The following is a 15,184-nucleotide window of genomic DNA, read 5'->3' as shown; positions in this document are numbered from 1 at the left end:
ATGGAGCCATCCCCAGCGCCCAGGCCAACTTTGCTCCAGTGAGGCCAACTTTGCTCCAGTGAAGCCTTGGCTGCGGGAGGGGAAGAGAGAGACAGAGAGGAAGGAGGGGGAGAGGGGTGGAGAAGCAGATGGGCGCTTCTCCTGTGTGCCCTGGCCAGGAATCAAACCCGGGACTTCTGCACACCAGGCCGACGCTCTACCACTGATCCAACCAGCCAGGGTATTTTCATTGTTTTTGAAACACTTATAAAACAGTGCTTTCTGACTGATTCTAAAATCTTTATTTTTATAGCAAATGTTCCCATGGTTCATGATACTTCAGTAGAGCTCCTTTCTCCAGACAAGCACCTTTCTCCAAATAAAGATACAACTCTGGTTATAAGCAATATAGTGTCATTGGCAGATATTCATGTTGCCCCACCTGTTATGAACCTGAATTCGGATGACTTAGACGGTAAAAATTGATGTGATATTTGACATATATACTGTTTTTTGCCATACTTGATGAATCTGTCTGTATTGTAAGTTTTCTTTGTGTTGCTTGATATGAAAGAAGGAAATTATAGTTTATGATGCTATTTTATAGACTATGTTATATGATCTTGAATTTACGCTTTATTTAACAGGTACAATTTCTTCAGGACAGAATGTCCTATCAAATGTAAGTTACTGGTTTTTTGTGGGGGGGGGTTTGCTGTCTTTTCTTAAGCTTTATTTCTAAACTTTGTGAGTGTGTATTAATTCCTGTTTTTACTTTTCTTAATATTTATTAAGCATTTCAACTCAACCTGAGCAGTAAAAACTATTTTTATTATAAATACATACCAAAAGACTCTGAACAATTAATGTTGACTCTAGATTGCAAATAGGTAAGTTACAAATAATTGTTAATATATCCCCCTAGTGGAGCTCATACTATCACCCATTCACTTTACAGTGGTACCTTGACACTCGAGTGTAATTCATTTCATGGCCAAGCTTGTGACTCCCATTTGCTCATGTGTCAAATTGAATTTCCCCATTTAAATTAATGGGAATGCAATTAATCCATTCCACCCCCCAAAAACCACATGCATTTTTTGTTTTATATGCTTTTAAATAAGAAAATGTACTTTATAAATAACAAATACATATATATATACACACACACATAGAGAGAGAGAATGTAAAGAAATAAAACTGGTTTATGAGGTGTATTTACCTTCAAGGGCAGGTGAAGATGCTGGCAGAGGGGGGAGTATACATTAGCATAACAATACAATTCCCAAGCAGACAGGTAATTAGCAATTTCAGACAGCTGCCCAGCCCTTTTTGTGTTTTCTGAAGTGAGAAGCAGGGAAGCGGGCAGACAGACTCCCGCATGCGCCCAATCAGGATCCACCTAGCATGCCCACCAGGGAGCGATGCTCCATTGCAACCAGAGCCATTCTAGCACCTGAGGTGGAGGCCATAGAGTCATCTTCAACATCCAGGCCAACTTTGCTCCAATGGAGCCTTGGCTGCGAGAGGGGAAGAGAGAGACAGAGAGGAAGGAGAGGGGAAGGGTGGAGAAGCAGATGTGTGCTGCTGCTGTGTGCCCTGCCTAGGAATCAAACCCGGGACTTTAATACGCCCGGCCAATACTACTGCTGAGCCAACCAGCCAGGGCCCCAATGCCATTTTGAATAATAAAAGTGAGCAAATTCAAAAAAACAAAAATTTTACAAACTCATTTGCCCAACACTCATGATCAAATATCTGCTCCGACTTAAAGCAAAAAGTCCTGCAAGTGACTGCTTGTCTCAAATTTCTCATGATTTAAAGTGCTTGTGTGTCAAGGTACCACTGTATTGTGTTATCAGAATAGGTGTGTTTGATATTTTAATTGATTTTATCATTTTCTCCTGAAGGCTTTGGAAAGTTCACCCAGTGAGTCAAGCAGTGTTGCTATCAGTAGTATGGAAGAGCCAAGCCTTGCACCATCTGCACCAGTCCTCCATCTGCCTACAGTTGACTCCAATATAGAAGTACAAAACAGTCAAGTGTCAAAACAAGGTGTCACATGCAATAAGAAAAAATGTGATAGACTACGTCACCGAAAATTTACTTCTAAAGCACAAAACTTTAAAGGTAAACCAAAAAGTATTAGAAACTTTTGGCGCTCAAATTTTCAGAAGTTAGAAACCAATGTTAAAAGGGATGTGACATTCTGTTATTCGTGCCAGTTTTTCTGCCAGAAAAAATATAGCCGTGAAGAAGAGTTATCTGCAACCCAAAAGATTCCTGATTGGAAAAAAACTCTGAAAATTTTCAGAAAGCATGAGAAAAGTAAAATGCATTTGAAGTCACTGCAATTTTGGAAGGAATACCAGTTTTGTGATGAAGTTGTCAATGACAGTTTACCTATTTGTTCAAAACAGATTGAAGGAAATAAAAAGTACCTAAAGCTTATAATTGAAAATATGTTATTTCTTGGAAAGCAATCTTTACCTTTAAGAGGAAACAACCAGTCTATTTCATCTGTGAATAAAGGCCATTTTTTAGAATTGTTAGAAGTGAGAGCAAAAGATAAAGGAGAAGAAATATTCAGACTTACAAATTTACAAGTTGACTTCTATAATAGTACACAAGTTCAAAATGATATTATTGAAATAATAAAGACTGAAATGTTGCAATATATTGTGAATGAGATCAATGTCTCCTCAGCTTTTTCAATAATATGTGATGAGGCAACTTATAGTGCCACTAAAGAACAGCTTTCAGTTTGTGTAAGATATCCGCACAAAACATCCAAGGCTATCTTAATCAAAGAAAGGTTCTTGGGTTTCATAGATGTTGAAGAGATGACTGGGACCAGTTTACACAGGACAATCACAGCTTACCTGCAGAAAATTGGAGTTGATGTGAATAAAATACAAGGTCAGGCCTATGATAGTAGCACTAATTTGAGGATAAAATTCAATGAAAGTGCAGCAGAATTCAAGAAGGAAGAGCCAAGAGCTTTATACATACATTGTTATGCCCATTTTTTTGATTTGGCAGTAATTAGGTTTTGTAAAGAAGTAAAAGAACTCCGAAATGCTCTAAATACTCTCAGTTCTTTGTTCAACACTATTCATATGTCTGAGGAAATGTCTACACATTTTCAAAAGATATGTAAGCTAAGTCAAAACAAAACATGCAAGAAGCATCTGTCACAGTCATGTTGGACAGTCCATGATCATACATTACTATCTGTGATTGAGGGTCTTCCAGAGATTATTGAAACACTGGAAGTTGTATCAAGCCATTCTTGTAACACAAATTTGGCTCATGAATTGAGTGATTTGTTGATGCTGGTTTTGAAATTTGAATTTATCTTTTGTTTGAAGTTTCTTTATCGAGTATTAAGTGTTACAGAAATTCTTTCCAAAGAGCTTCAAAGTGAAACCATAGATACTTTTTCTTTGTCTTCAAAAATAGAAGCAATTTTGGAGTGCTTATCATCTGAAAGAGATGATGTCTGTTTCAAAACTGTCTGGGATGGGGCAGAAGAAATATGTCAAAAAATAACCAGCAAAGGTTTTGAAGTTGAAAGACCATCTTTTCATAAAAGAAGAAAAATTCAGAAAACAATAGATCTTGGCGCTTCAGACAGCACATTTTTTCCTACCTCAACAGAAGAACAATATAAAAACATTTATTACCAAGGAATAGATGTTGTATTACAGAATTTAAAACTATGTTTTTCAGAATTTGATTATTGCAAAGTGAAGCAAATTTCAGAACTATTATTTAAATGGAATGAACCATTAAATGAAGCAACAGCCAAACACGTCCAAGAATTTTATAAACTTGATTCAGACATCATCCCAGAACTTAGATTTTATCGGCAATATGCAAAGCTCAACTTTGTCCTAGATGATGATCATATCAACTTCATCAGTCTTGGCTATTTGTTTATTCAGCATGGTCTTCATAATAATATTCCTTGCATATCAAAACTATTATATATTGCTTTGTCTTGGCCAATTACTTCGGCAAGGGTTGAAGACTCATTTTCCATACTGACTCGTCTTAAAACATATGTATGTCATACCATGGGAGAAGAGAAGCTTAGTGGTTTGGCCCTAATGGCTGTTGAGCAGGAATTAGTAAATAAACTGCTGGAGCCTGAAAAGCTCAATGGACTTGTGGAAAAGTTTATATACGTCAGATGAAAGAAATATATTGTGCATGCTAATTTGAATTTACCTTAAAGAATTTTGTATTTCTATTGAAATGGAAGTTTTTATTTCAATTTTTTGTCTTTTATCTTCAACTTGCCTTTTTCACTTTTTACATGCTATTTTTGAGACTCCCATGTCAGTACATAGCTTATTGATTCTTTTTGTACAACTGCATAAGATTTAATTGTATAAATGTAACCTGTTGGAATAATCCCTACATAACATTTTAATTCATTTTTCTAGTATGAATAGTGCTGCATTTTTTTTTAAATTTTTTATTTATTCATTATAGAGAGGAGAGGGAGAGACAAAGAGAGGGACAGAGAGAGAGAGAGAGGAGAGACAGAAGGGGGGAGGAGCTGGAAGCATCAACTCCCATATGTGCCTTGACCAGGCAAGCCCAGGGTTTCGAACCGGTGACCTCAGCATTTCCAGGTTGATGCTTTATCCACTGCGCCACCACAGGTCAGGCTAGTGCTGCATTTAATAACTTTACGTATAGGTCATATTTCACATTAGTAAGTTACTGGAAGATAAAATTTTAATTTAAAATTACTGGGTCAAAAGATTTGTTCTTGACCTGTGGTGGCGCAGTGGATAAAGCGTCGACCTGGAAATGCTGAGGTCGCCGGTTCGAAACCCTGGGCTTGCCTGGTCAAGGCACATATGGGAGTTGATGCTTCCAGCTCCTCCCCCCTGTCTCTCTCCTCTCTCTCTCTCTCTCTCCCCCCCCCTCTCTCTCTCCTCTCTAAAATGAATAAATAAAATAAAAATTAAAAAATTAAAAAAAAAAAAAAAAAAAGATTTGTTCTTTTTTTTTTTTGTATTTTTCCAATGCTGGAAACGGGGAGGCAGTCAGACAGACTCCGACATGCACCCGACCGGGATCCACCCAGCATGCCCACCAGGAGGCGATGCTCTGCCGCAATCAGAGCCATTCTAGCGCCTGAGGCAGAGGCCACAGAGCCATCCTCAGCGCCCGGGCAAACTTTGCTCCAGCGGAGCCTTGGCTGCAGGAGGGGGAGAAAGAGAGACAGAGAGGAAGGAGAGGGGAGGGGTGGAGAAGCAGATGGGCGCTTCTCCTGTGTGCCCTGGCCAGGAATCAAACCTGGGACTCTTGCACGCCTGGCCATTCTCTACCACTGAGCCAACCGGCCAGGGCAGATTTGTACATTTTTATCTTTGATTGGTACATTGCTTTCTACAAAGGATGGTGCCATTTTACAATCCCACCAGCCATGTGAGTGAAATATTTTGATCTTTGTTGATCTGTTAGATAAGGGTATTTAATCTTTGGAGGTTAAATCTCAGTGGGATTTTGTACTTTCACTTAATAAAGTTGGGTATCTGTTTGAGCCATTTGTATATCCTTTTCTGTACACTGTTAACATTTCAGCATTAAAACCAAATATTGCTGGTTGTTTTTGTAACAAAGCTGGATGACAGTAGGAATTCCCAATTTACTTTATGAAACATTGACTATTTTTCAAGTAACCCTAAAAGGACCCTATTTCTTTTATATTCTACAAAAGTTTGGGTAACAAATGAAATCTGTTCCTTAAAGATCTTAAAGAATTAAGTGGTAGAAATATGGTAGCTGGTCTGGAAATTACTTTTTCCTTTTAGGAGTACTATTTCTCTGTGCCACTTTTCCTGTTCATCAATTTTTATAATTCCTAATTTTTCTGGAAAGAGCATCCACTCTTTTTTTTTTTTTTTTTTTTTTACAGAGAGAGGGATAGATAGGGACAGACAGGAACAGAGAGAGATAAGAAACATCAATCATCAGTTTTTCGTTGTAGCACCTTAGTTGTTCATTGATTGCTCTCATATCTGCCTTGACCGTGGGGCTACAGTGGACCGAGTAACCCCTTGCTCGAGCCAGTGACCTTGGGCTCAAGCTGGTGACCTCGGGGTCTGACACTCTATTCACTGCGCCACCGCCTGGTCAAGTAGCATCCACTCTTTGATACTTCCTTTCAAATGTATTTGCTTAGAGTTGTAGGAAGTATTCTCTTAATTTCTTATATACGCCTCTACTAACTTTCTTCATTGATTTTCTATACACCAAGTAGTGATGTGATTTTTGTACATTCTTAGATTTATCAATCCTACTTCTTAAAAAAAATACATGGTTTTATCATAAAAATACGAAGAACATAACAGTCTTATTAAACCCTAACATTTTCCATGTTCCAGATTATTTCCAAAATAAAATACCAAGTTAAAGCTCCCTTAAAAATCTTTCCCTGATAACACTTCTATTTTTCTAGTGACAACAATTATTGGGTGTGAATCCTTCCATGGATGTGAAATTTTATACTTACTACATAGCCTTGTTTGTAAACTACATAAAACTTTGTAAGTTGCATTTTACATCTTTCTGTACTTAGCTTGCTTTATTTATTTATTTATCTATTTTGCACTTGGCTTTTTTACTCAATGTTATTGACATTTAAAAATGGATTTCTGGCCCTGGCCAGCTAGCTCATCGGTAGAGCGTCAGCCCAGTGTGTTTAAGTCCTGGGTATGATTCCTGTTCAGGGCACAGAGGGAGAAGTGACCATCCACTTCTTCACTCTTCCTCCTTTCTCTCTTCCCCTCTTACAGCCAAGGCTCCAATTGGAGCAAGAAGTTGGCCTGGGCACCGAGATAGGCTCCATGGCCTCTGCCTCAGGCGCTAGAATGGCTCTAGTTGCAACAGCAACGCCCCCTGGTGGGCATGCCAGGTAGATCCCAGTCAGGTGCATGTGGGAGTCTATCTGACTTCCTCCCTGTTTCCAACCTCAGAAAAATACAAAAAAAAGATTATTAGTTCATTTATTTTCAACTGCTAAGTAATAAACCATTTAGTATGCAAGTTCATCCTTTTTCTACATAAACTGTCTGCTTTCTCACTTTCATAATACTCCAAGGACCTTTTTTTTTTTTTTTTGTATTTTTCTGAAGCTGGAAACGGGGAGAGACAGTCAGACAGACTCCCGCATGCTCCCGACCAGGATCCACCTGGTATGCCCACCAGGGACGTCGCTCTGCTGCGACCAGAGCCACTAGCGCCTGGGGCAGAGGCCAAGGAGCCATCCCCAGCGCCCGGGCCATCTTTGCTCCAATGGAGCCTTGGCTGCGGGATGGGAAAAGAGAGAGAGGAAGGAGGGGGGGGGTTAGAGAAGCAAATGGGCGCCTCCCCTATGTGCCTTGGGCGGGAATCGAACCCGGGTCCCCGGCACGCCAGGCCAACGCTCCACCGCTGAGCCAACCGGCCAGGGCCCCAAGGATCGTTTGTATTTTACTGATGTTAGAGTAAGGAAGGATGAGAGAGACGGGGACATCAATCCATTCCTGTATGTCCCCTGACTGGATCGATCAAACCATTTGCTTCTGGACAATGTAACCAACCATGCCATCTGGCCAGTGCACTAAAGATCATTTCTATATATGGTATGCACTCGTACATTCAACAGATATTTATTGAGACACTATATGCTTTTCAAACTGCTAGGGATCCAGAGAATAATAACCTGACTCCAATGAAACTTAGTTTTTTAACATGGAAATCCAGGAGAGATACTAGAGAGGTTATTTACTACCTTTTCTCATGTAGATAGAGATAATACATAAAATATTTCTATACTAGAATAAAATGACGTATTGAGAGCTGTGGCAATTTAGGGCCTTATCTAACCACGCATACATGGCACGCCATGCTCAGAAGGTGTGCTCTAGGATGCTTAGCTAGAAATGGATTTGATGAGTCAAGGCTATGTGTATCTTCAACTTTAATTAGACCTCACAATTATACCGTTTTTTCATTCCAACCAATATTGTGCCTGTTCCACATCCTTACCATTATTTGGTAGTGTCATTTTACTCTTTAAAAATGAATTGATTTCTACTTTTTAAAAGTATGGATAGCAATTAATCTCTAGTTCTGAATGTTTATTGCACGTTTTCATTGTGTTTTATTATGAAAGTGCTTAACACTATGAACTTTACTCTGAGATCTTTTCATTACTTCTAGCTATTTGAAGTTGTGGTTTCTATCTTGTCAAGGAAGCAAACGTTAATTTTAAGAAGCTAGGGTATTTGTTTTTTATTCAATTTTTGTTTACTTTCTTAGTTTACTATAAAGCCCGTAATATAAGACCTAGTCTTGAAAAAAGGAAAAAAATAAAACTACATTAAAACAGCTCTATATGTTGAATAGATATTATGTAACCTAGTACTTCATGCTTTCTCTATGAGGTTTCATTTAGTTCTCACAGTAGCCTATTCCTATACAGAGGGAATGGACACAGAAGTTAATAGACCACAGTAGGTAAATGGTGAACTGAAGATTTGTACCCAACTAGTAGGAATTTTCAAAGCCCATACATTCAATCACTGTTCTGCTCTTACAGACTTACACAGGTATTCCTAAATGTGAGATTAACTACCAAAGGTCCATAATAGAAGGCAGAAATAGTGTAGTTTTTTTATCTCCTCAAATTCTTATATAAAATAAAAAAATCTAGGCTTGGCAACTACAAAAAATCTTGGTGACCAAGTAGTCCACACAGTTCCAAAACAAGATTAGGTAATGACAAACTCAAAGCAGGCAAAAAAAACTGAATGATATTGGCTAACTGTATAGGTCATGGAGAGAAAGTAATGGGGAATCTGATGGCCCAGAGAATAGATCCCCCAAATCAACAGGTTTCCATTGAAAAGCATGCAAGCCAATTTAAAAATGGCCAAAACAGGAAAGGTCCCTAAAGATGGCACTTTGCAGGCAAGTGTAGTTGGATTGCAAAATTCAGAGTGTGCTGGAGTACGCTAGGTCCTTATTTCTCGAAATTAATAAACCGAAGAGTCATTCCAAAACAAAATCCATTTAAAAGAAACTGCTGGCTGTAGGTTCCAAAGTGAGCAGCACAGGGGCAAAGGAAAGATGCAGATTAAAGTGAAAGAAGCCAAGTAAGCAGATCTTAGTGAAAAGATTTCATGATCCTTGATGCTAGAAAAATTTTGTCCCTTTCCCGTGAAGGATTTCCCACAAAAGTAAGCAATAGAAAAGCGCAGTGAAATGCGCTGACCAGGCAGCATAGTGCATGGAGCATCAGACTGGGATGCAGAGGACCAAGGTTCGAGACCCCGAGGGTCACAGGCTTGTGCGCGGGCTCATCTGGTTTGAGCCAAGCTCACCAGCTTGGTCCTAAGGTTGCTAGCTTGAGCAAGGGGTTACTCGGTCTGCTGAAGCCCACAGTCAAGGCACATGTGAGGGCAATCAATGAACAGCTAAGGTGTCGCAACAAAAAACTGAGTGATGCTTCTCATCTCCATTCCTGTCTGTCCCTCTCTGTCTCTCTAAAAAATAAAAATTAGAATACAGAACAGTAAATCCTTAATAAAAACGTTTCATACAAAGCTAAATGAAATTAAAGTGATAAAAGTTATATAAATGAATGTAAATCAATTAGATGAGTAGATAAAAGATTTGAAAACTAAATTCAGGAAAGCAGAAATTAAAAAGGAATAGACAGTTGCCTGACCTGTGGTGGCGCAGTGGATACAGCATTGACCTGGAACACTGAGGTCACCGGTTCAAATCCCTGGGCTTGCCTGGTCAAGGCACATACAGGAAGCAACTACTACGAGTTGACACTTCCTGTTTCTCCCCCCTCTTTCCTTCTCTCTATCTCCCCCCCCTAAAAATTAATAAATAAAATTAAAAAAAAAAAAAAGGAATAGACAGTATATAGCTCGTTTGGTTACAGCACCATCCCAACATGCTAAGGTGGTGGGTTCCACTCCCAAGTTGGGGAACATGTAAGAATCAACCAATGATGGCATGAATAAGTAGGACAGTTTCTCTGTCCCTTCCTAAGCATCAATGAATAAAAAGGAATAAAAATCGCTTTGAAAACTAGAAGGAAATTAAAAGTATCGATAAAACAATTCCTAACACACAGGATGAAAATGTTTTAAATAGACTGTTATGGAATACTACTCTGCCATAGAAAAGAAAATTTTACCCTTTGCAACAGCATGGGTGGCCCTGGAAAGTATTATGCTTTTAAGCCAGTCAGAGAGACAAGTAGCATATAATTTCACTCATGTGGAATCTAATGAAAAAAGTGAAATACAGGTATACTCTAGATTCAGAACAGACAGCTATCAGAAAAGGGAGTTTACAGAGGTAGCTGGATGGAAAGGGTGTAGAGATTAAGTTTAAAAAAAATCAGTATGATTACAAGGGGGTAGGGCAGCGGTTCTCAACCTGTGGGTCGTGACCCCGGCGGGGGTCGAACGACCAAAACGGGTTGCCTAAAGCCATCAGAAATACCTATTTTATTTAAAAATGTATAATATGTATTTTCCGATGGCTTTAGGTGACCCGTGTTTTGGTCGTTCGACCCCCGCCGGAGTCGTGACCCACAGGTTGAGAACTGCTGGGGTTATGTAAGTCAATGGTGATGAAATGAGACTTGACTTGGGGTAGTGAATGAGCAATACAATATACAGATGATATATTATAGAATGGTACTCCTGAAACCTATAATTAACCAGTCACCCCAATAAATTCAATAAAATATAGCAAAAGACTTAAAGGATTCAAGAGAAAGTGATACTAAGTATAGTACACCTTATATCTGTATGTAAAATGAACCCTCAAATCCAAAGCAATGGAAAATACTGAAAACTTCAGCAGTCCTTGTGGTACTCCCATTGCTTTGTTCACCATCCAGACACTTGTCTTAATACTTGATGAGAAGAAATCCATGGTTCCAAAAGGTAGATTGAAAGCTGGTATCCCTGAGGCATAAAGTATCAATAAATTACCAAATATACAAAGTATTCCTCTTCAGATCTATTACTGCCAAGGACAAAGTGTTTTTCTACTGTTCAGTCAGTTCACACAGTGGCTTCCATTCTTTTCAAAGTGAGGCTGCTTTCAATCTGTTGGGAATATTGCTTCAGCATCTGTCATTTCAGTCTTCCCTCTCCATACCATAATCTGAGTCATTCTCCAAAGTCCCTCCTTCCTCACTGGCCTCAAAAAGTCACCAGTTCCTTTTCCTTTTAGGAATTCAGATAGATCTAATGGTTTTATAGAAACAATATAAATGTTCCAACTATCTCATCTGAAGCACCAGATATATGAGTTAAATGGCCATCTTGGACAATAGCCATCCACCCCAGTCTTCAGAAATCTCCAGCCTCCACCTGCCTAGCTGAGCCCCAGTTGACCATCAACACCATTAATTTGTTATCCTGAGCCACCACGTATTAGATAAACTATTGCTATGCTGAAACTGGATCACAGTGGGCCAATGTAAGGCAAGTTAGGAGCTAATTTCAATCTAGGTAATTGTATTTTAAGCAGGGAAGATAAGGAACAGCTTTTAGGATTAAGATCAAAATCCTTAACATGGCCTAGAAGACTTTCCATGATCCGAATTCTGCTCTGGTCTCTTACTACACAATTCCCAGTCTTTTTTTAAAACCTTAAAAAAAAAAATTTGAAATTCACATAATATACAGTTCAACCAAAGTATACACTTAATGGTTTTTAGTGTATTCAGATATGCACATGTCATCACTAATTTTAGAATATTTTCATTAACTCAAAAAGAAATTCTGTTATTGGTCAGCAGTCACACCAATTCCATTACACTCCTTTCTCAACTTTGACCCCCTCCCTCAGTGCTCTATAACTGCTAATGTATTATTTAGGTTTCCCTGTTCTGACCATTTCATATAAAGAGAATCATCTTTATAATCTTTAGTATTGGCTTCACTTAGTGTTTTTAAGATTCATCTTATGTGGTAGCATTTATCACTATTGCATCCCATTTTTGTGGCTAAATAATATTCCACTGTTGAATATACAGTGTGTATCTACTTATTGGGTTCATGGGCATTTGAGCTGTTTCTAGCTTTTCACTATTATGAATGATGCTAAACATTCACATGCAAAATTTTGTGTGAATGTGTGTTTGTTTCTCTCAGGTATGAGAATTGCTGAGTCATAGGGTAACAGTTTGAGCAACAAAGGCTGTTTTTTCAACGTGGCTGCACCATTTTAAATTCCTACCCATAGTGTGTAAGGATTCCAATTTCTGTACATCCTTGCCAACACTTAAAACTTTTTGATCCTAGACAGTCTAGTGAGTGTTGAAGGGCTATCCTCCAACCCCAAGCTTTACTGAGATGTAACTGACAAAACTGTAAGTACAGTACATGTAAAAGTGTGCACTGTGATTTGAGAGTCATGTGCTGCTTCATCACAGGGACATACTCTGATAATTCCGTGGTTGTGTGAACATCAGACACACAACTAGATGGTATATAGCCTATTAATACCTAGGCAATAAGCTTGTACAGCACGTTACATACATGAGATTAAATCAAGCACAAAATAATGATGCATTCAATATGCACTAAATTAAGCTGGTTCCAGGTATAATGTCATATTGTTTGACAGCAAACTTCTTTTGTAAGTGGAAAGAGTACACTAAATAAAAGTATAGTAAATACACAAACCAGTAAATAATTTATTATCAAGTATTATGCAATATACATGCCATGCTAGTATACAAGTGGCAGCCCAGGTTTGCTCACACCAGCATCACCACAAACAATATGCCACACTACAAAGTTATGACAGCTACATTACTACAGATAAGAATTTTTCAGTTCCAACTTACGAAACCACCATATGCAGCCCACTGTTGGGTGAAACGTCATTAGGCATCATGTGATAAAGTATGTATCATCTCACATTTTTTTTTTTTTTTTTTTTGTGACAGAGGGACAGACAGGCAGGGAAAGAGATGAGAAGCATCAATTCCTCATTGCAGCACCTTGGTTGTTTATTGATTGCTTTCTCATATGTGCCTTGATGGGGGGAGGAGGGGGGTGAGGGCTACAGCAGACCAAGTGACCCCTTGCTCAAGCCAGCAACCTTGGGCTCAAGCTGGTGAGCCTTGCTCAAACCAGAAGAGCCTGCACTGAAGCTAGTGACCTCGGGGTTTTGAACCTGGGTCCTTCGCATCCCAGTCTGATACTCTGTCCACTGCACCACCACCTGGTCAGGCTCATCTCACATTTAAACATTTTTATAATTGATTTTTATAGAAAAAGGGAGAAACATTCATTTGTTATTCCAATTATTTATGCATTCTCATATATGCTCTGACCTGGGTCTGAACCCACAACCTTGGCTTATGGGGAAAGATGCTGTAAACCAGTATTTTTCAACCACTGGTCCACAGACCTGTTTGCCAGAAATTCCATGCTGGTCCACAAAAGTCAATCACCCTGATGTTATATGAAGATTATAGACCCAATGATCTTAGTCAAATTCGCTTATGCTCAGGGTGATTTCTACCTTGCTTAAATCTATTTTCACCAGTCCCAAAGAGTTCAAATGTTGAAAACCACTGCTAACCAACTAAACTACGCAGCCAGGGCCCATCACCTCACATTTTTGTTGTTGAACAATAAAGTTCTCTTAGCAAATTTTTTATATTAAGTGAGAGGTGGGGAGGCAGAGAGAGACTCCCACATGCGCCCCAACCAGGGATCCACCTGGCAAACCCTCTATGGGGTATTGCTCTGCCCATCTGGGTCCATTGCTCGGCAACTGAGCTATACTGATTGGCACCTGAGGCAAAGCCATGGTGACATTCTCAGTGCTGGGGGCCAACTTGCTTGACTGAGCCATGACTGCAGAAGGGGGTGGGTAGGGAAGCAGATGGTTGTTTCTTGTGTGCCTTGACCAGGAATCAAACCCGGGACTTACACACACTGAGCTGACACTCCACTGCTGAGCCAACGGGGCCAGGGCCTGCAAATTTCAACTCTACAATGCATTAACTCATAGTCACCATGTTGTTAGATCCTCAAACCTGAATGACCTTATAGCTGAACAAAACTCATGACTTTGACTTGCAATTCCCTATTGACAGATGTTAAGGGTTTTTTCATGAGCTTAATGGCCATTTATCTTCATTAAGAGATTTCCATTCAAACCCTTGGCTTATTTTTTTGAGTTCTTAAAACTGTGTCCTTTATGTATTCTAGATATAAGTCCCTAATTAATTACATTACTTGCAAATATTATCTTCCCTTCTGTGAACTGTCTTCAATTTTTTTTTCAATTTTAAGTCCAATTTATATTTTGTTGTTACTTGTATTTTTGGCCTTATCTAAGAATCCTTTGCCCAACTCAGAGTCGTGAAGATTTATCCATTTTCTCCCAGAGTTTTTCATTGCTCCATTTAGGTATTTGAACTACTTTTAATTTTCAAATACGGTGTGAGTAAGGGGCCACATGAGTCTTATAATCAGCTTATCAACTTCAAGAAAGCAGCTGGGATCACGTTCAATCTGGAAATCAGTTTGGAGAATACAGCAATGTTAACAATCCCAAGTCTTTGAATCCTGAACAGATGCATCCGCACAATTTCTTCCCAGTCTTCCATTCTTTTTCTCCCTCTTGCCTCAGGCATTTTGGAACTCAACTCATTTTTGGTACAAAACATTATATGCTCATGTCATGTTAAAATCTTGTGGACCTTACCACGTTGTGAGTGCTGAGCTTGCTTTCCTCCCAACCTTTTTTTTCACTTAATGGCATCCCTTTGTTGGGCATTGAGCTAAATCTTAAAATACCAACTACCAGTAGTTATCAACATACAACTCTGCTAGGCAGGGATTATTTAATCCTACATTAATATTTTTAAAAATTTATGTAGTTTTCATTCTTAGTTTTTTTATTGAATTTATTGGGGTAACTTGGTTAATAAAATTATACAGATTTCAGGTATAGAATTACATTTTTCTGAAAGACAGGAACGGGAAAAAACATGAGAAGCAGCAAATCATAGTTGTGGCATTTTATCTGTTCACTGATTGCTTCATTTAAGTGCCTTGACAAGAGGGCTCCAGCCAGTGACTTTGGGCTTTTAAACCTGGGACCTTAGTGTCCCAGGTCCATGCTCTATCCACTATGG

General features: G+C 38.9%; 1 protein-coding gene across 11 annotated transcripts in view; it reads left to right on the top strand.

Annotated features, from left to right (window-relative positions):
- Positions 1-4,764, top strand: part of ZMYM1 (zinc finger MYM-type containing 1) — a 40,880-nt gene extending 36,116 nt beyond the window's left edge. For all 11 annotated transcript variants that reach the window (XM_066269676.1, XM_066269681.1, XM_066269675.1 and 8 more), the window contains 4 exons: positions 293-454; positions 627-661; positions 1,890-4,429; positions 4,653-4,764. In XM_066269676.1, coding sequence (XP_066125773.1) covers positions 293-454; positions 627-661; positions 1,890-4,178 — 2,486 coding nt within the window. In that variant the 3' untranslated portion in view covers positions 4,179-4,429; positions 4,653-4,764. The remainder of the gene's footprint in view (positions 1-292; positions 455-626; positions 662-1,889; positions 4,430-4,652) is intronic.
- The last annotated feature ends 10,420 nt before the right edge of the window (positions 4,765-15,184 follow it).

The sequence above is a fragment of the Saccopteryx bilineata genome, chromosome 3, assembly GCF_036850765.1.
Source record: "Saccopteryx bilineata isolate mSacBil1 chromosome 3, mSacBil1_pri_phased_curated, whole genome shotgun sequence".
Lineage (NCBI taxonomy): Eukaryota > Metazoa > Chordata > Mammalia > Chiroptera > Emballonuridae > Saccopteryx > Saccopteryx bilineata.
Note: the sequence above shows the minus strand (reverse complement) of the source record. Positions and strands in the feature narration are given on the sequence as shown.